General features: G+C 38.4%; 1 protein-coding gene across 7 annotated transcripts in view; it reads left to right on the top strand.

Moving 5' to 3' along the window:
* Positions 1-20,110, top strand: part of utrn (utrophin) — a gene marked incomplete at its 3' end in the record, with an annotated part of 239,454 nt that overhangs the window by 88,337 nt on the left and 131,007 nt on the right. For all 7 annotated transcript variants that reach the window (XM_082144953.1, XM_082144951.1, XM_082144949.1 and 4 more), the window contains exons 46-52: positions 166-267; positions 925-1,039; positions 1,127-1,329; positions 1,476-1,593; positions 2,439-2,644; positions 6,958-7,112; positions 8,470-8,659. In XM_082144953.1, the coding sequence (XP_082001079.1) occupies positions 166-267; positions 925-1,039; positions 1,127-1,329; positions 1,476-1,593; positions 2,439-2,644; positions 6,958-7,112; positions 8,470-8,659 (1,089 nt within the window). The remainder of the gene's footprint in view (positions 1-165; positions 268-924; positions 1,040-1,126; positions 1,330-1,475; positions 1,594-2,438; positions 2,645-6,957; positions 7,113-8,469; positions 8,660-20,110) is intronic.

Here is a 20,110-nt window from a genome sequence, read left to right as displayed (position 1 = left end):
TGGGTGAATCCTCCCTTTTGTTTTAAGCTTTCCAGGACGTTTTGTTCTGTTGTGGTAGTCATCCCAATGAAACCACGATATCTTATAAATGAATGACACGTTTTATTGTCTAGTATTGAGATCTGACTGGTCTGTGTGTGTGTGTGTGTGTGTGTGTGTGTGTAGGTTCTGGAAATGTCCATGCGAGAGCAGAAGCGAGAGCTGGAGGAGTTGTTGTCTTATTCTATTGAGCTCCAGAGGAAACAGATACTTTTACCACAGGAAAAGGTTTGTGTCGCCCAACAAATTAAACTGAGCTGAGCTTCAATTCACTTACTTTTCTTTGTTAGTAGTGCAATGCCAAAGCAGATTTTAAATGCATGAACCTGAAAGTAAATAATTTTACCGTAATGAATTGAGCTTGACGTGAAAGGTTACACCAACACAAATATCCTGCATTGATACTCAATCCGGTTTTCATATTCAGTTTGTCTGTTCTGTAACAGTAATTACCGTTGAGATTTTGTACTCGGGATGGTGTTTACCAAACAACACCAAATACAACAGGTCCAATAAGTAATACCTCCGCCTTATCCGAATTTAAGAGAAGAAAATTAGAGCCCGTCCAGTATTTTATATCTGTAACGCACTCTTTCAACTTGGGTAATTTAGAGATTCATCTGGTCATGATGAAATGTATAGATGAGTATCAGAGGCAAAACAGTGGAAAATAATTCCACATTCTCTTAAAATATTAACCAAGTGGCAGCAATTATTTTGAAAATAGTAGAGGGCCTAACACAGATCCTTGTGGCACTCCATAATTTACCGATGTTTAAATAGACAAAATGGTAACGGTCTGAAGTGCACATGAATAGAGAGGTGGATGAGAATGAGCATGATGTGTGTGTGTGTGTGTGTGTGTGTGTGTGTGTGTTTGTGCAGAGTAAAATAGAACAGCTGGCTGCAGATTGGAAAGCTCTGGACGTCAGATTGAAGGAGACGCCACAACAGCCACTGTCTCCATGGACAAAACAAGTGTCTCAGCAGCACTTCACAAGTGAGTGCTGTGCAGACAGGTGAAATGGACACTCACGCTGCTCTTCCAGATCTAATTGAGTGTTTGGATTGTGTCTGTGTCTCTCAGCGAGTATGGCGTCTCCAGTTCACATGGTCAGTCTGCTGAGCGAGGAGCGCCATCACAGCCCAGAGCTGATGGGCCCGACCGATCTCAACCAGACGGCCACGGAGCTGGCGGACTGGCTCCTCCTCATCCACCAGATGCTCAAATCCAGCATCGTCACAGTGGGAGACAAAGATGAGATCCGCACCACCATCGGACGCCTGCAGGTCAGGACATCAGAATTAGACCCGAGAGGGTGTTTGCCTTCACTTTGAAGATATTGAAGTTTCATTTCCCCCTACCTGAGCGATTACAGACAACGTCTGGGCCGCTGAACCCTGGCCATTTTAAAACCCCAGTTGTGTGATTGTAGGTGACTAAGGGAGATCTAGAGCAGAGACATCCACAGCTGGAAGACATCATCACTCTGGCACAAAACATCAAGAACAAAACCTCCAACCTAGATGTGCGAACCTCCATCTCAGAGAAGCGTGAGCATATTATACATCATCTTAATCTTCATTTCATGTTTAATCTTTGCCTTAGAGATGCATGATTAATTGTGATTTAAGAGATCGTGATCTCGATTCAAACACCCACGTGATTGCTCTCATAATTGACAACGATTCGCCTGTGTCTATTAAACCTTTGATGAAATCACAGTGAACAGATCTGTGTTGGCGCTGCCGCTGAGAGAGCAGTTGTCATATATATATATAGGTGTGAAACAGCTTCACAAACAGTCCTTTCAACCACACAGTATGGTTATTTTTGTTACAAATATTCATATTATCAAAGAAGTACTGGGATAAACATGTGTAGTTCGGATATAAACACTGATGTCTACGGTAGTGCAAAATAGAGCAAATCACCCTTGGAAAGTAACATGGCACTTCAAATAACGATTTTATCGATTACAATCATTACACCAGTAGGTGGCGACAAATGACTGTTAAAACGTCGTTCAAAAACACTGATTCATCGAGTAATGAAACAAGTGAAGTCTTTATGAGTGAGTCATTGAATCATTCACTCAAGAGATTTGTTCAAAAACACTGATTCATCGAGTAATGAAACAAGTGAAGTCTTTATGAGTGAGTCATTGAATCATTCACTCAAGAGATTTGTTCAAAAACACTGATTCATCGAGTAATGAAACAAGTGAAGTCTTTATGAGTGAGTCATTGAATCATTCACTCAAGAGATTTGTTCAAAAACACTGATTCATCGAGTAATGAAACAAGTGCAGTCTTTGAGTCATTGAATCATTCATTCAAAATTAAATAAAAACATTTAAATGGACTGCAGCAATTAACATTTTCCTGCTGTGTGTCAGTGGAGAAGGTCCGCAGCCAATGGGACAACACACAGTACGGCGTGGAGGCGCGGCTTCTGCAGCTGGACCACATGATCGGCCACAGCGACCAATGGGAGGAGCAGAGGCGGAATGTGAAGGCTCTTATTGGTCAAAACGAGATGCATTTCCATAACCTGCTGCAACAGAGCCGAGAGCCGCTCACCAAACAGATCGGTGACAACAAGGTGAGAACTTGACCATTGACCTATAATGCTTCTGATTGTTACCTTTCACTCAGTGAGAGGTTCGTACTTTTGGTTAAACACGCAAGATGCAGTGGGACAGTGGGACAGAAAAATCAATGCAAGGTTTTTAAAAAGTTGAACTTCTTTTAACTTAGCGATGTGCTTTAAAATGCTCGAGACACTGCAAAAGAAGCGAGACGTGAGCGCACCAGCTAAGCACGTCCGTCTAGCATGTTTGCATTGAAAATCAATGGAAAAGTAGCGCAGTGGAATGGATAAACACATTTTGTGTGTATAGCATCTTAAATGTGTAAAAATGTGCAGTTTGAGTTATGTTGCTCTTGTTCTTACAGTTCAAAATACAAGACTTAGTCTTGGTCTCCTAAATCATTTATAAAAGCTAGAGAGATGTCCTAACTTAGTTATGTGTTGCAGAGACATGCACTTTACAACTAAGAAATATTGTGTTGGAAATATATGATGATCAGTGTGATTTGTAGTCGAGCAAACAGAAGAAATCCATCAGGCCTTTTGTCATTTAATGAATGTGGGAAGTGACCTTAAGCTCACCCAAATCTTAGTTGAACATGTTTTCTTAATAGATATTCAAGTCTTCCACTGAAGTGGGTATTTCATTGAAGAATAAAAACTCATGTTATGTTTTGTCAGGAACTGACAAAATTAAATTGCTTTATTTAATTAAAAGTCTGGAGTGGCTTTGTAAGGTACATGTTCCAATTAAGCCCACAATGCTTTTCTAATAGAACTGTCTCATATTTTATTAAATAAACACTTCAAATGTGTTTAAATTTTGATTAATCGTCCAACCTAATTAAAGAACTGCAGATCAAATTGGATAAATATGGATTACCGCTTAAGTCATTGACATTTTCCAGCAGGAATCATAGGGACACTTTAATCTGATCATGGTCCCTGTAACCTGCTCTTATATCTTCCTTTAAGAAAGTCTGATATCTCTCTGGGAAAGACTCTTTCACTCTTCCTCAGGTTCTTCCAATATTTCTTTGTCACTTCAGCAAGCTTGAATGGCTTCTCTTTTTTTAGGCCTTATCGTCTTATCGCCTTAAATTATTTATTTATTTATTTATTTCCTCAGCATGCACAGTTTGTCTTCCCAATTAAAGGGTAACTCTCGCCAAAATGCAACCTAGGGTCTTTTTGTTAATCTACCCGAGTCAAACTTTAGTGTAAAAGCATAATTAGAATGGAAACGCCACTTTTACGTTTGACCGTATTTCCGTTTTCGATCAAATTGCCTTTTGAATGGGAGTGCTTGGGGCACGACTATGAGTTCAAAATCTTTCTTTTTAGTAAACTCTGTGTACACAAACAATGTAGTCAAAGCTGGAGTTCATGTGTCGAGCCCCTGGTGATACTTCCAGCAAAGTTTCATTTTGTGTCGAGTCTTCTTAGTGTTTTAAAAATAGCGATGTTTGAAGCTATCATAGAAGTGCCCCAAACACTCCCATTCAAAAGGCATTTTGACCAAAAACGAAAATACGGTCAATCTTAAAAGTGGCGTTTCCATTCTAATTATGCTTTTACACTAAAGTTTGACTCGGGTAGATTAACAAAAAGACCCTAGGTTGCATTTTGGCGAGAGTTACCCTTTAACACAATATAAGTAGCTAAAGTTGATGAATTCAAATGTATTTTCCGAGCACAGTAAATAAATGAAAAACAAAAACTCTGTTTAAACGAGGTTCAGTGTGTTCTTATGTTTGTGGGCTTGTTGGGAACAAAAGAGTCAATTGAGCTGCTCCTAATAAGATCAATGGACAAAAGCCATATTTCTGGATTATAATTACAGACAGCATTACATCTTTTCGTGGCTCAAGAAGCTTCTAAAATATTTTCATTTGATGTGGTTATCAACAGCTCGCTACACATTTTTACGAAATCCAACTTTCGAATACACATTATTGCTTTTAAATTGCCAAACATGCCAATCATATCAGGTTTACATTTTATTTTTGTATGTATTTATCTTTTAATTTTTAAATGACTTGTTTTTAAATAAAAAGGGCATCTTTGGACGGCTGTTCAAGCTCAGCAGCAAAGTTTTGATGTGACTGTCAGATTGTAGCAACACATGACGGCAAGGAACTGAACGTTTAATTGGCTCTAAATAAAAAAGTAAAATGTCAATATCAAATACCTGCATTGGCTATCTCATATTTGTAATCTTTTGCTATATTTCCCCTACATTTAAACTCATTGTATTGTTAACAACTTTTACGTTTTTGGCTGCAAAAAACTGAAAATCAATGATACAAATAGCAAATGTCATCATGAATTAGTAAGATATGTGCGCTCTGGCGATGACCCAAATTGTTCAAAGCATGCGAGCTCTTCATAAGCTTATCAGCATTGAGTTTGACGTGGGCAGGTTGAGTGTCAGGGGCTTCAACAGGTTGGCTGTGTGGTGTAGCAAATCAACTCAAAAGGGAAATTATCTTGTTAATTAAATGATATCAATCAATTAATCTGTTCGTCCAGCGAACACTCAGTATCGATCGTCTATCAACTCTCGGAGAGGATGTTTTTTGTGGCCACAGAAAAATAACTTTCTTAGCATGATTGCATCTTTAAAGGGACATTAATTTACAAGCAGGGACCAGAATCTAAACTCACACATGAATGTGAGTTAAAGTTTTAGTTAACTAAATCACGAACACATAACTAATCTAAACAAACACACACACACACAATCATGCAAAAATAGGTCAAATGGAAAGTGAAAGTAAATGAAACCGGTGAGGTGTTACATTAAGTAGTGGTTCTATCATAAAGCATGCATAATACATTATACAAGACAGTAATAATCCTACATACAATGTCCTGGAGATGTCCATTCATAGAAGGTTTGCCTATGAATTAATGCAAAGAAGTCCCTTTTTATGGGCCTTATGTGTTTCCTTTGGGGAAATGGAGTGAGAATTACTCTCCCCATAATAAATAATACTAATAATTGGTTCTGCCTGGGTGTTAGTTGCAGTTCAGGGGTAGTTCACAGAACTCTAACAAGTATTTTGCTTGTTGGGAGAGAGGGTTTTCTGGATTATTCATTAAATATAATGAATAATTGTGTGTCTGATTGGTCCAGACGCTACAGTGGGTAAGAGATGTTTATCTCCATTTTACCAATTATATCCAATCATGTCACTATGGAGGCATTGCCTCTTCTCACATGACTTTCCCCCATTCATTCTCAATTACCCCACACTAAACCCAGCGCTCGCTTTAGGGGGTCTGTTAAAACTCAACGGGCTCAGGGGAGGCAAGAGAGACGAGGACTCCCGCTGTAACTTTATCTGCCGGCGTCGCTGCTGGACAGTGTTACTTTAGAAAAACTAGTGATTTATACACTTTTTAATGTCACACATTTGTGGTTTTATTTTTGTAATGTGGATATTCTCGTCCAATTCTTTAAGCAGGCATCGCCCCCTTTAATTTAAGTTGGTTAATAATTTCAGTGCTTATTAAGAGACAGCTTATTTATGTAATTTGTAAAAGGTATCAAATCAGTGCTTAGAAACATAGTTATGTAAGTTGTGAGTGTTTAAGATGTGAGGAGGGAAGGGATCTCATCCAGGGTGACAAAACTGTCAGAAACGGCCTGATTTTACTGTAAATATTTCAAAGACATGCAACTGTTCGCAAAACAGCGAGTTGCTGTTAAACCTAAATAAAATTACTGTTGAACATAAAATTCAGCTTCAAATTTCAAATCCTGTTTGAAATCCCACATATAACCAAATTAACAATATTTTCACAAGACAAAAAAAAAAAAAGGCTTCTTGTCAGTTTCTCATAATTTAATTTAAGAAATCAGTCAATCCTCAAAATAATCATTGCATTCTGATATATTGAATTATGAATGAATGTGACTACTGTACTGTACAAGCACAGGTGTAAGTGTTTGAGCTGAAGTGTCTGCTGAAAGAGAAACACACACACACACACACACACACACACCACTGCAGCTGACCTGTAGGGGCTGCTAGAGCCATAATTTCATTGGCTTATTGTTTGGTATTCATATATTATTCAAATGTTTTGTACATGAGTAGATAGTGTTTGCCTTAGGTTAGAAATAAAGATCTTAACTTTGTTGGCCACGATTTTCTACAGTCATTTGAGGTTCGGTGTCCTTCAGTCTTCAGCAACAAACACACGTGAATCAAACCGCATCTTGACGTCTGCAGTGACTCCACTTGCATTGTCATAGTTGTGCTTTTGTTGTGATGTCTGGACTGTAGTTATGTTCATTGATTTCCTTCTGTTGTCAGGCGTTCCTGCAGGAGCTCGCTCGAGGACAGGAGAGCGTGACTTCCTTTAATGAACTGTCCAATCAGCTTCTGCAGGAATATGCAGCTGATGACACGCGCAAGGTCAAAGAGCTCATGGACAAACTCAACACCGCGTGGAACGGCGTCAATAACAGGTATGTGCACACTCGCTGTATTTACACTCAAAATCATGATCACGTTCTTGTCCTTAATCTCCGCGTCCCGGAGGGAGAAGATTAGACGAGAGGAAGTGAATCATACGCACACACATAAACACACACGTCATGTGACGCCAATGTATCTACAGATATCACACTTAACACAACACAGACTCAATAACTGTTATTATTACTCCTGCATTTAATGTTGTAAATAATATTAGAATATTATGGTAATGAATACTTTGTTATTATGCATTAGCACAAATAATGAGGTACTTTACTACCTTAATAATTATGCTATCACACGTACTGCGGTAATATGTGCTACCATAAGTATTTATTACAGCAGTAGTTGTGATAGCATAATAACAGTAGTACCAGAGTATTATTATGATTGTAGTAATATTAATAATAATATATTTCTGTCATTGTGCTTTATGAATTTTTGTGAAAATATTATCATAATATTGTGATAATAATTACTACTAGTACTACTTTAACTTTGCTCTCATTAATAGTGCAGATATTCACTAATATATATATATATATTACCATAATTATGCTCTCACAATACTATATAGCAAATACTACCATAATAATAATTTAGTAATACATAGTTAATAACATATCAATAATTAATACTATTGTAATAATGTTGTCATAATAAATACTACCATGATAACATTGATGTAATTAATATTACCATAATTGTCTCTCTATTGTCTCTCTCTTAAAGTGCTAACATACTAATTTAGTAATAAATTGTATTGTAATTATACTTGTATTGTATTTTAAATATTGTCAATAATTAATATCGTGATAATATTATTGTAATAAATACTACCATAATTATGTGTTTACAAATATTGTGACAATGCATGTCATTAAATACCCCATCATAATATTGTGATATTAAATACTACATTAATTATGCTTTTATAAATATTATTAAATAAATACTAATAAATTCTAATTGAATAATATTGCTCTTTTAAACATAACATGCATTATTCTTTTACAAATATTGTGGAAAATAAATGCTAAAACAATGCTCCCATAATAATATAGTTATATTGAACCATAACCATAATTATGGTTTCATTAATTATAGCGATGCATGTATGACAGTAAGAATGCCACTGTAATCATATAGGGATATTAAACACTATCATAATTACACTCTCACTGCAATAAATGCTACTATCACAATATTGCAAAAAAAAAAAAAGTCCCGTAGTTATGCTTTTATGAGCACTACCACCACTATAATAATAACTGCACAAATGTTAATTAAATCTGAATATGTTAATAAGTATGTGTAGTGTAGTTTACGTCGGTGTGCTGTTCTCAGGGCGTCCGACCGCCAGGCCGCTCTGGACTCCGAGCTCAAGAGTCTGCAGGCGTCCCTCCGTGAGCTCGAGTCCTTCCTGAAGTGGCTCCACGAGGCGGAGACTACACTCAACGTGTTATCAGGCTCCGCCCAGAGGGAGGGGCTTTCACAGGACTCCGCCCACATCAAGGAGCTGAAGGCTCAGCTCGAGGTAAGAACTGTACACGCTTATATTCCTTTATATCCATGTGGGAAGCTTGTTCTGGCCAAGATCCGCCCACTTTAACAGGAAGAGACATGTCAAATGACCAGCCACAATTTTAGGGCTGGGTAAACAATGGCTCAGTCAAAGCCAGCCAATCAGATTTGAGCTTGTGATTTTCAGTAAGCGCACATGCCAGTTGTGTTTTTATATTTCTGTGAAGTGCGTGATGCGGTCGTGTGTAGACTCTGGGCAGTGCCGTCTGTGATGTAGACAAATCTGGGACATACAGGCACTAAAGTGTGTGTGAACGATATTCAATTATCTCCCTGTCCGTCCTCATTAGTTTCCACGTCAGCCGCAGCGCAGCGCACGCGTAATCAAGCTATAGATCACTTCAGCTGAGAAAGAGTGTGTGTCTTCCTTTTCTTCTCCCTCCTCCGACGGTTCTTTGCCGAGTCTGTGATAGTCCTGTGAGATTCATGCATCACAGTTTGATCTCTTTATCTGCCGTCGACTGGAATCACGACCGTGTGGAGGATATCTCAGCCTACTAACACTCAGAAGCCTACACACACCTCACTAAAGTACAACATCCGCTTGTGTGTCGTTTTATTAAACGGATCATCCCGACTCGGAATTCTGAAATGCGGAAGTCGCTCCAAAGCATTGAGTCATCTTTTGTTGTCATGTTGCTTGGCAACAAATTAGATGTTTTGCGTTCATTCGGAAACATGAATTCATTTGATCGGAAGATTTTACCTAGGCCTAGAAAGCAAATTTCTATGGTCTCTAAATGATCAACATGATCAAAACTTGTTGTACACATCTACTACAGACCTTCTGTTGTCTGATTGATAGTTTTAATAAGTGAAATGCCTACTAGTATAATTGTAAAAACATCCACATTTAGCTTGTGGTTCATGTGACTCTTGTGAACGTTTTTTTCTGGTTTTTAAGAAGTAAATGTAAGAATAACTTTATATTGTCAGCGCTATTTCACGAGTATTGCTGTTATCACTGAAGCAACTTGAAACTAAGCATTTAACTGCTCAAAAATGGCGAACTTGTTTATTTCAGTGAAATGAATGTACTATATTTTAGTTAGATTTTTATTGTTTTATTTTTTTATCTAATATTTTGTATGTTTCTGGGATTTTATGTTTAACTTAAGTTTAAACTGTCATACATCTTGAATGCTTTTGAGCACAGACTCAAGTTTGGTCTTTTTTTAAAGATAACACTTATTATACACGATTATTCCTGACGTGAAAAAGAAAAAAGATAAAGTGAAACTGATAAAAATAAATAAAAAGTTTCAGTTTATTATTATGAAAAATGCATAAAATACTATTTTAAATTACAAATGAAATATGTATTTTCCAAAATATGTTCTGCTCTGAAACTGTAAGAAAATCAAAGCCATAAATCTAAACAAGCTATTTTCCTAATCTGAGGTTGATGTATATATTAAAAAAAATTGTCTGTGCGCAGTACCAAACGTTTCCACTAGATGAAATTCGAAATTCACTCATTTTTGGATTACAAGTGTGACTACTTTTTTGTCCATGATTTTAGTTTTTTGTTTTCACATTTTGTTAACATAGCAAGTGCCAAAACTTTTACCAAGTTTAGTACCTTTCCGATGAAGTAAAAAATTATAAAAAAAGTATATATTATAAAAAAAACATTTAATAATACATTATTTTATTTATAAAAAAAAACTAAATAGCACATTTTTGCTCATTTTGTGACTTGAGGTGTTTTTCCTTCTCAAGTATAAGCTCCATATTCACACTATATCATAGTTTATGAGCCATAAAAGCCTGATGTATCAAAAATAATACTTAATTACAGCAAACCTTTTTAATTTAAGACAAACATTTTCTGAAGGTTTAATGAACTGTTGCATTTAAAAATATAATAGATTATTATTTTACAAATACATAGATTAAAGATATATATATATATATTTATTTATTTATTTATTTTGCCACAACAATTGTCACATCTTAAAATCTTAAATGAATTTTTCTGCTGCTTTTGTCTGGACAATATACAGTGCAATTCAGTTGGTTGACATTTTTTATTAAACATTGCTTTCTTTTACCATGTCACTGTTAGCGCATGTCATTAATAAAGCTTAAGTTGTGGGTGTGATTCCCAGGAGACACACATTTTGATAAACTGTAGAGCTTGAATGCAAGTGGCTTTAGATAAAAAGCATCTGCCAAATGTATACATGTTTAAATCACTTTTTTGACATGCTCATTTTTGCTGCAGCTTCTTTCTTTCACATCTGTCTTCCTCTTAGATATTGTCAGCTTCATTGTAGTCACCAATCATGCACCTTTTTGTCAACGTTCGTGTTTTTCAAGGACAGATTATGTATTTCCTTAGAAGCAGTTGTTTTAACTGACGCAGTTGATGTTATGAAATTGTTAAATCTCGACTGATGTCTGTGTTTGTTTGACGTCAATGACATTGACATTAGAAAGAGAGTTACTCATGTCACAATCACTTCTCAACGGGCAATAGGGATGCACAATAGCGAGAAAAAAAAAAAAAAAGACAATGCGAAAGAATTAATCACTAGAATTGGGGTGATTTTTTTTTTGTGGGAGTGAATCTGCATAGTTCACCCATAAATTAAAATGTTCGTCATATACTCAACCTCATTTTGTGTAAAATCTACATGACTTTCTTTATGCTGTGGAATACAAGAAACAGATATTTTGAAGACTCTGCTGGTCGCTCTTCTCCATACAGCTACAATGAATGGAGACGCACTCAAGCTAAAAAAAAGTACATAAACGCACCATACAAGTATTATAATAGTGGTCCATATGACATGGTGTGAGGAACAGATCAACATTTAAGTTGCTGTTTACTGAAAATCCTTCCATCCAGCTTTTAATCTTTACAACTGGATTAATGAATCAGTTCAGATCAGTTTTGTAAGATGGGTCAAATGATTTCTTAAATGAATTGTACAAATCGGACATACGGCGTACACAACGGTAGATTTAAAGATTTTCAGTGAATAGAAACTGCACTGTGAAAATATCCTGTTAAACGTTTGGTGGTAAAATAAAAAAACCTGCACACGTGGTTTTCAGAAATTCACTGTAAAAAGATGTTGATAGTGTTTTAAGTATTATGAGATAATATAATTGTGCTTTGTAAATTTTTGCCTTCTAAAATTTGACAATTCATAACCATATCTTTCTTTAAGTGATATAATGTTAAAGGGGTGGTGTAATGCCCTTTTCACAAAATGTGTAAAATAAGTCTCTGATGTCCCCAGAGTGTGTGTGTGAAGCTTTAGCTCAAAATACCCCACAGATATTTTTATAAAGCATGTTCAAGTTGTCACTTTTTGAGGGTGAGCAAAAACGCACCGTTTTTGTGTATGTCCCTTTAAATGCAAATGAGCTGCTGCTCCTGGCACAGGGGGCGGAGCTTCAAGAGCTCGTGTCGTTTTACCTCACACAGACATGCACTGAAAATGTAAAAAACGTTCAGCCTTTTATGTTCAAACCGGAGTCAGAAAGATGGAGAGACTCAAGAAGAAGTGACAACATGTAGACAACATTGTGTAGTTTTCTTCTAGTCATTGATTAGCATATTGATCATCTATAAATCGCATTCCCAGGGGCGGGGTTTATGTAAATGTTAGGGTTAGTGATGTCACTTACTCAGGAGGAATGTCATGTAGTTTCTACCAGCCGTTTGTTGTAGTCCTTAAAAAGCAATTTCTTTAAAAGCAAATATCTCCCTTTGCTTTGAACTTTGAGCGTTGTAACTTTGCAGATGTTGTTTATGCTCAAACAGCAACATTACACACTAACTAAAGTTACAAAAGTGAAATCATAATCAACCACCCCTTTAATTTACAAATATACAATCCAAATCAGTAACGTTATTGCATGGCAAATAATAATAATATTATAACATGTTGTTCCCTGTAGAAGCTTTACCTTGAAATGTAATCTTGTAATTGCGTGGAAAAGAGCAAGATTTCTAATGGTGTGTTCCAAGATATTCAGTCAGTCACACAGGTTTGGACCGACATGCGACAGAACAAATGTTGGTTTTGGGTGAAGTATTCCTTTAAGAAAGTAAATGAGGTCAGTATTGATTTCATGTTGGCTTCGTGAACGTTCGTCGTCATGGGTCATCAGAAGGATAGAACCAGATAATAATAGCACCTTCACAGAGCGAAAGAGTAAGTGATTTCCACTCTAATTCATTACTGTTCTCGTCTCGTCTCCCTCATTTCTCTGACGTGTCTCACTGCTCTATTTCTCCGTCTCTCCGGAGATGTGCTCTCTTTCAGTAAAGTGTGTCACCCTCGCTCATTCCCTTTATGAATCTATACACCACATCACTCGCTCTCGTTCTGTTGGTGCTGAAAGAGACACTCCAGCTCTTGAACGCTCTCCAGAGTTTCGTTGTATCAATCCTTCCCTCTCTCTCACACACACACACACACACTCTCTCTCCCTCTCTCTCTCTCTCTCTCTCTCTCCCAAAGCATCTTCCTCTCCGTCGTTCATTCTCTTGTTGTGTGGTTGTGTGTTAATTCTCAGTTTTTTTGCTGGAGAGGAGAGCACTGACTGACGCGCGCGCAGGACATGTTTGTCAGGGCTCGTCACATTCGGCTCGGCTGGTGGTGGGGGATCTGTGAGCGTGCGTGAGCATGTGTGTGTGTGTGTGGCGGTGAGGATGCGTGCTCTCAGACGCTGGCAGTCGTGTGCAGGCAGAGTTAAGATGATGGCTGTAGTTCGGACGTCTCTGCAGAAAGTGGTGGTCTTCTTACACCGGCTCCAGAGAATGGCGATATCCTCACCGCGTTACCAGAAACTGTGCAAGGTCAGTGGCGTTCACACACACTCGCTGATGCGCTCTCGTCCGTTTCTGTGTTAGTTTGCGTTAGTTGGACTTAGTTTGGTGTGTCTTGTGTTGCTCTAAATTCTGTTGAAGTTCAGTTTCTTGAATATCTTCTCATGCTGCTTTTTCTTTTTGTTGTACCAGTTTTATTGTTGCATGAAATGTGAAATCCTTTCTGTGAAATTCTTTGTAATATTTTTTTGTTGTTGTATTTTTGCAGCTGTTTCTTCTTCATATTTCGACAATATCTTGTTTTAGTGCATTTATAATAGTGTAGATTTGTAAGTTGTAATGTCAAGTTCTGTTCGTTATACCAAAAGACAGCATTTATAACTCATATAAACCACATCAGACCAATATGAACATCTGAAAGACATTTATTAATTATCGTTTGAGGAATTTGGATGTGATATTTTATAGTAGCATAGAAGAGTTTGATGCGGTCCGTGATGTAGTTTCCAGTTGTTCATCACAAACCAGAAAACACATCCAAACCACGTTAGAGTTTAAGGAACATTAAAGAAAAAAAACATAATAATTTAATGTTTTTGACATATGTGATCGATGTTAAAGGATTCCTGTTAGTAATATCATATATGAGTGATACTGTGTTTAGCTGCTGTCAGTGTGAGCTGTCAGTAAATATCCCTTGAGCATGTGTGTGTGTGTGTGTGTGTGTGTGTGTGTGTGTGTGTGTGTGTGTGTGTGTGTGTGTGAGATAGAGATTAGAGAAAGCAACAGCTGTTCTGATATTCAGTGTTTAGCTGAAATCCTCACAGGATTTACACACACAACACACAACACACGGCACTGCTGAAAGATGGAGAGCTTTTCAAACAATAGCGAGTTACTGTATCTCTAAAACCTCTGTATGTAAAATAGCCTCTTTGTGATTGGTTAATCAATATGGGCTAACATAGTTCACGCTGTTATTCATCAGAGCTGGACCAGTTGCTAAATGCCGAATACATATTTACGCAAAGTGTGTGTGGTCAATACGGTGAAGATTTCTGAACTAGCTGCTTGTGCTGCTAATGAGGTACGATGCGATAAAGTGTGAAGTTTAAGTTTGGACCTAACCGGACTTGACCGCAACAAGCGATGGGACATTTTCATGTGGGTTTCTATTTCTGTTCTCTTTAACACCAACCACAGTGAAATCTGGTTTTTAAAATCCCACTCCACATCAATGTATATCAAACATTTTCTGATTGATGTTCTGATGTCGTGCTGAGTTTCCACTTCCACTGTGGACGGTTAAATGACTTTGAATGCTGGAATCTTCTCGTCGTGTCTGGTTCGGACAGTGTGTGTGTTCAGTAAATGGTCTGGGTGTACTGGGGACAGAGTTTTGATTCGTGAATGTTGGAATGTGTCACATACTACATCCAACTCACTTATTTCAAAAGCAAATTCTGTTCCCGTGATATAGCCCCTTGAAATCAATCAGACTCAATAGCCAGTTTTGAGACTGAAAGTATAAGAAAAAAACAAAGAGGTGAATTTAATAGAAAAAATTAGATTAAATGCCACATTATATGCTATATTTAGCAGACACATTTATCCAAAGTGATATACGGTACATTTATAACTGGAACAATCTCACTGAAGTCATCTGAGGTTAGGTCTCTTGATAAAGGGAAGTGTGAAAATATTAAGGTATCCCACGATTTGTTTAGTTTCAGTGAGATTTAAACTCACTGATTCTCAGTTTTTTCAGCAATAGCATTTTGGCACAAAACTTAGTTTTTTAAGATTAAGTCTACAACAATTCTGTACAACGGTTTATCCAAAATAGCTAAATCACTCTCTGACATTCTCCGATGGAAACAGTACGCAGTTATAAAAGTCTTGTTCCCGGGACGGCTCTGCGGCGTTCCTTCTATGTAAATGAGATTCAGCATCAGAGCAACCTTAAACTTTGTGGTTGTCAGTCAGCGTGTGTCTTGTTTTCTGTGGTTTTTAGCGTGTATCTTAGTACAGGATGCAAAACATGATTGTTATCTTTCTTAAAGATTTAGCAAAATAAAGATTACTGAGCCTTTTTGTCCGTGGCTATTACACTTCTGAAAACGTATTCCGCGTTTTCACAGGCTATATACCACTTCAACAGCTCATGCTGTTTTTGCGGTGTTGCACACTGTTGTTATGTTTTGCCCTGTGTATGATTTTTCAATAAACGTAATTTTGGAGTAATTATCTTATCGGCTCATGAGTCCCATATGTGAAATCCGTCAGACGAAACCCACACACACTCGCAAGCACCAACTCTACCTTTGAGGGACATGCGTTACTCCTCGCTCGATTAAGCAGCCCTAGGCCAGATGGAGGCGGTGTGGTGATCGTTTAAGCATCCCGGGGTGGCACTGCTGGCTCTGCACCCATGGGAAGGCATCAGTCATTCTGCGCTCCATTACTCTCTCCTGGGAGGAATCCATCTTTTGGAGATCATTTGAGCCTCCAAAGACCTGCTGTCTCGCACCACCTCCGTATGTGTGAGTGTGATGAATTAGTCCCGCTCTAAACGAGCCTCAAGTTTGTGTGAGTCTTGCAAATCCACATCTGGCTCCAAAAATTTCATTACAAATTACGTTCATGATTTACTTCCAGTTTCCTTTTATCTGTTATTGAGTGGCATCCAGGTCCCATTATTTCGACACGAAATGAACTTTGAATAATACTCACAGCTTCATGTTTAATGTTATTTAACTAATTTTAGCTCAATTTGAACTCATCCCTCAATGTGTGATAGCATTTACACTAATATAATGTAAGTCTAACAGACAAGCGTTCAGAAATATTAGGCTCAATTTGTCAGTGAAAGTTGGCACTAGTTTTCTAATGCCCGGTACACCCTGTATGATTTTGGACTGTCCCAGACGAAAGATGAGCAATTGCGGAAATTTCGTGGCTTCTAAACGGTGAACCTATGTCGTACAGTGAGAGAAGTACTAACTAGCCAATAAAAATGCAACATGAAATGGCGTATTGGTCAACGCAACATGCCGCTAAAACTTAAAACTACTTTCCTCAAGCTCCATTTGCAAAATTAGCATCCCAAGTTGGCCTCTTTCCCTAACCATGACGTGTCCATTTTCTCCTCTTTCGCTTCCTCTTCTTTTTTTCAGCGCACATAAAAATCAAAACTGCCAAAGTCCGATTCATCTTGCTCTATTTGTTCACCACTAGCACATGCTAATGACGCTTTATTCTTCTACACTAACTTACGTCGTATCCTACGATTGTGTCATCATCATAGTTGTACCCATGTTTATTAGATCCGTGTCGTACAGTGTGATTTGTAATGGTCTGAACTGATGTAAATCGTCCTGTTGTCGTGGAACTTCTCTTCTAGGTTGATGAACCAATGTAAATGGTGGGGATGTAACGCTACACAAAAGGTTTATTCGGAACGTACCTCGGTTTTGAAGTCACGGTTTGGTGTGATTTTAATGCAGCAGGACTGCCGTTTACGGTGCTTTGAAGCGCTTCCACTTTTGGGAAGCAAAATGTATATTTGTAAATTTATATTTTAGTGAGAATTATTGAGCTACCATTTGATTGCACTCTGTCTGTTTGAGGCGCATGCATGCCCACACTTGTGCCGTGAAGTCTGTGAAAATTAAGGGTGACTTGCTCGCTGTCAGGATGATCCTTTATGCAAAATGCAAATACCCGCATCAAAATCTAACATTTATAGATAAGGATACAACCGTAAAATTTGCAGTAAGTAATGCTGAGGAAAGCAGGTCTCAAATGCATTAAATAGCATGCATCTGAGGGCAAGCCACTTTAAACTGCAGGTTTATGAGCTAGTTTGAAGCACTTAATGAAATGCATTTCTCGTGTTTAGAACAACTTGGACCCGGCAGCATCTCACTCTGTTATTTTTTCAGATGCATTTGCAACATCAAAGTATATTGATATAAACAGTATTGTCCCATCCTGGGGGAAACTCGAACTTCAAATTGCGCTCCGCACATCACAGAAGTCCGGCACTTGCAGTGGGTAAAACACTGCACTCGTTCGGTACACGCGTGCTGAACCGGAAGACTCGCACTGAAGATGTTTCCATTACACCCCTAGTAAATTGTCATTCTGAAGTGGGACTTCATTCTTAGGTGGATGAATCCTTGATTGATACACACTGAGGGATTAGTAAAATATTGTACATGAGTAGCATAAATAACTAGGTTGTCTGTGACAGCTGAGCACTGTAGTGTATCTTATACATATGCTAGTATAAAATCTGAGGGTTTAAACCATAGTTACACTTTATTTTAAGGTGACAGTTACATTGTACTTTCTCAAGTATGTACTGAGTAATATTAATTAACTACATGTACTTACTGTAGCGTTACGGTTAGGGATTGGGTTAGGGTTAGTTACTTGTAATTATGCATAATAAGTACGTACATTTAGTAACATGTAACTACGTCACCTTAAAATGAAGTATGTATACAACTTGAAAATCATGTTTAAAAGCCTGGAGTTGGCATGAAACGTAACTGTAGTGCAGTTGTGTTTCGTCCCTTGAGGACCGGCAGAGGAGGTTCGGTTGCCCGGGGGTGTGATGACCCTGGACTGGGCTCAGAGCTCAGAGACTTGCTCCATCTGTGTGTGCTGCTTCAGAGGTTTTCAGATAATGGTGCATTAGCAGTCTGTCATGTTGCACACATACATACACCAGCAAACACACACCAGCTAGGTTCTGCCTCTTTCACACTAACTCATCTTTCCCTCTCTCCAGTGCACACACACACACACACCGTGAGTCACGGCGGCTCCTCCCCTCACTTAAAGCACTTTGTGCTGATGTCCATTACTGAGAGCTTGAGTGGAAGTGCGTGTGTGTGTGTGTGTGTGTGAGAGAGAGAGAGAGAGAGAGAGAGAGAGAGATTGTAGATTAGACTGTGTGCCAAAATGAGATCAAGATTAATCTGCATTTATGACTCGGACATCAAAATTTGCCACATTTTAGGAAAGAGACGTGTGTGTGTGTGTGTGTGTGTGTGTGTGTGTGTGTGTGTGTGTGTGTGTGTGTGTGTTTGTGCGCATGCATAAATCCATTCTGACATTGGGTGATATATTGTCTGTCCTTGGACAAAGATGTCTGGAAATCGGTTGGTCATACGGCTCCTCTCCTCTATACCTTCCTTCATATCCTCTCCTCTTCCTTGTTTCTCCTCTTCTTCCCCCTGGTCTCGTCTCTCCCCGTCCCACCTCTCATTTCCTCTCAAATCCTTGTTTCTCTCATTGTCCCTCTTTTCCTACCTTTTCTCATTTCTCTTCAGTGTTCCTCCTCTAGTCTACTCTCTTTGTTTCTCCTCTCTTCTTTCCCCACTTGTTTTTTCCTCTCCTCTGCTCCCTCCTCATCTCTCCTCTTCTTATATCCTTGTTTCTCCCACATCCCCTCGTCTCACTTAATCTCATTTTTCCTGCAGTTGACTTTCCAAGTCTCCTCTTGTCTTTGTCTTTTCTCATTTTTCCCTGGTCTCGCCTCTCCTCTGATTTCCATCTCTCATTGTCTCTTGTCTCTTCAGTCATCCTCTCCTTTACCCCCCCTTGTCTTTCGTGTCCTCTTATCCCCCTTGTCTTTCCTCTCTGCTCTTGTCCGGTCTGGCGAACATGTTGATAGCAATCACTTCTTATTGTTGTTGTTTAATTTCTCAGTCACTCCATCTTTGAGTGCAATTCTGTCTGGTCCTGATCAATAAAGGCCTGTCACAGACGTCTTCATATACATACATTCTGGCCGCCATCCCCAGCTCGACTGATCGATTTTTCCCATTCTTGTGAACAAAGGCTCCGATTTCAATTCATCTTTCAGTTTCTTGCAGTGCAATCCCTCGCTCTGGGGTGGTAGTCGAGGCATGACAATGGAACGATAGCTTTCCTCATCGCACTCATTTGTTTCTGAGCTCTGTCCATCTAGACAGAAACTCTTTCATCATCCTGACGGTCTGTTCATGGGTCATGTCTCATGTTTGCTTTTTTTTCATCTGCCTCGTCTCTTTAGTCTTCTTTTTTTGTTATTTTTCTCCACTTGTCTTGCTTCATACCCCTTCCTTTCCTTTCCATTCCCTCGTCCACTCTCCCCTCTTTGTCTTTTCTCTCGTGTGGGTTTAATTCAGCCTCAGTTCCACACATTTGTTTATCTTCCTTCTGTACATGCCTGTGTGTAGACTGATTGCTTTTACACATTGAAAGACAAAGAGCTCTTCGGGCTTCCATCATTGAGTACTGATGCCATTTCAAGAGCAGAATTTTCGCAAATGTGTGACTTTCTGCCTTTTAATGTTCAAGCCTACATCCATTTATCCTTGTCTCTTTATTTTCTTCAGCCAGTGCATTTCAGGTAATGCTGTAGCACTTTCTTAACCGTCTGAAATAAAATGGATAACCCCCCTCCCCTCCCCTCATTGTTGCACAGAGAGCAAAATGCCTGTGGATAAATATAGATGCAGTGTTCTCTGGGGCACAGAACCAGGACTAAAGTCACTAAAGACAGATAAATATCCTTTGCTGGACCTGATAAATAATTCATGTACGAAAAAGAGCAATGAA

Source organism: Leuciscus leuciscus (genome assembly GCF_965113295.1).
Source record: "Leuciscus leuciscus genome assembly, chromosome: 18".
NCBI lineage: Eukaryota > Metazoa > Chordata > Actinopteri > Cypriniformes > Leuciscidae > Leuciscus > Leuciscus leuciscus.
The sequence above is the reverse complement of the archived record's forward strand: the minus strand, read 5'-3'. Positions and strand labels throughout refer to the sequence as shown.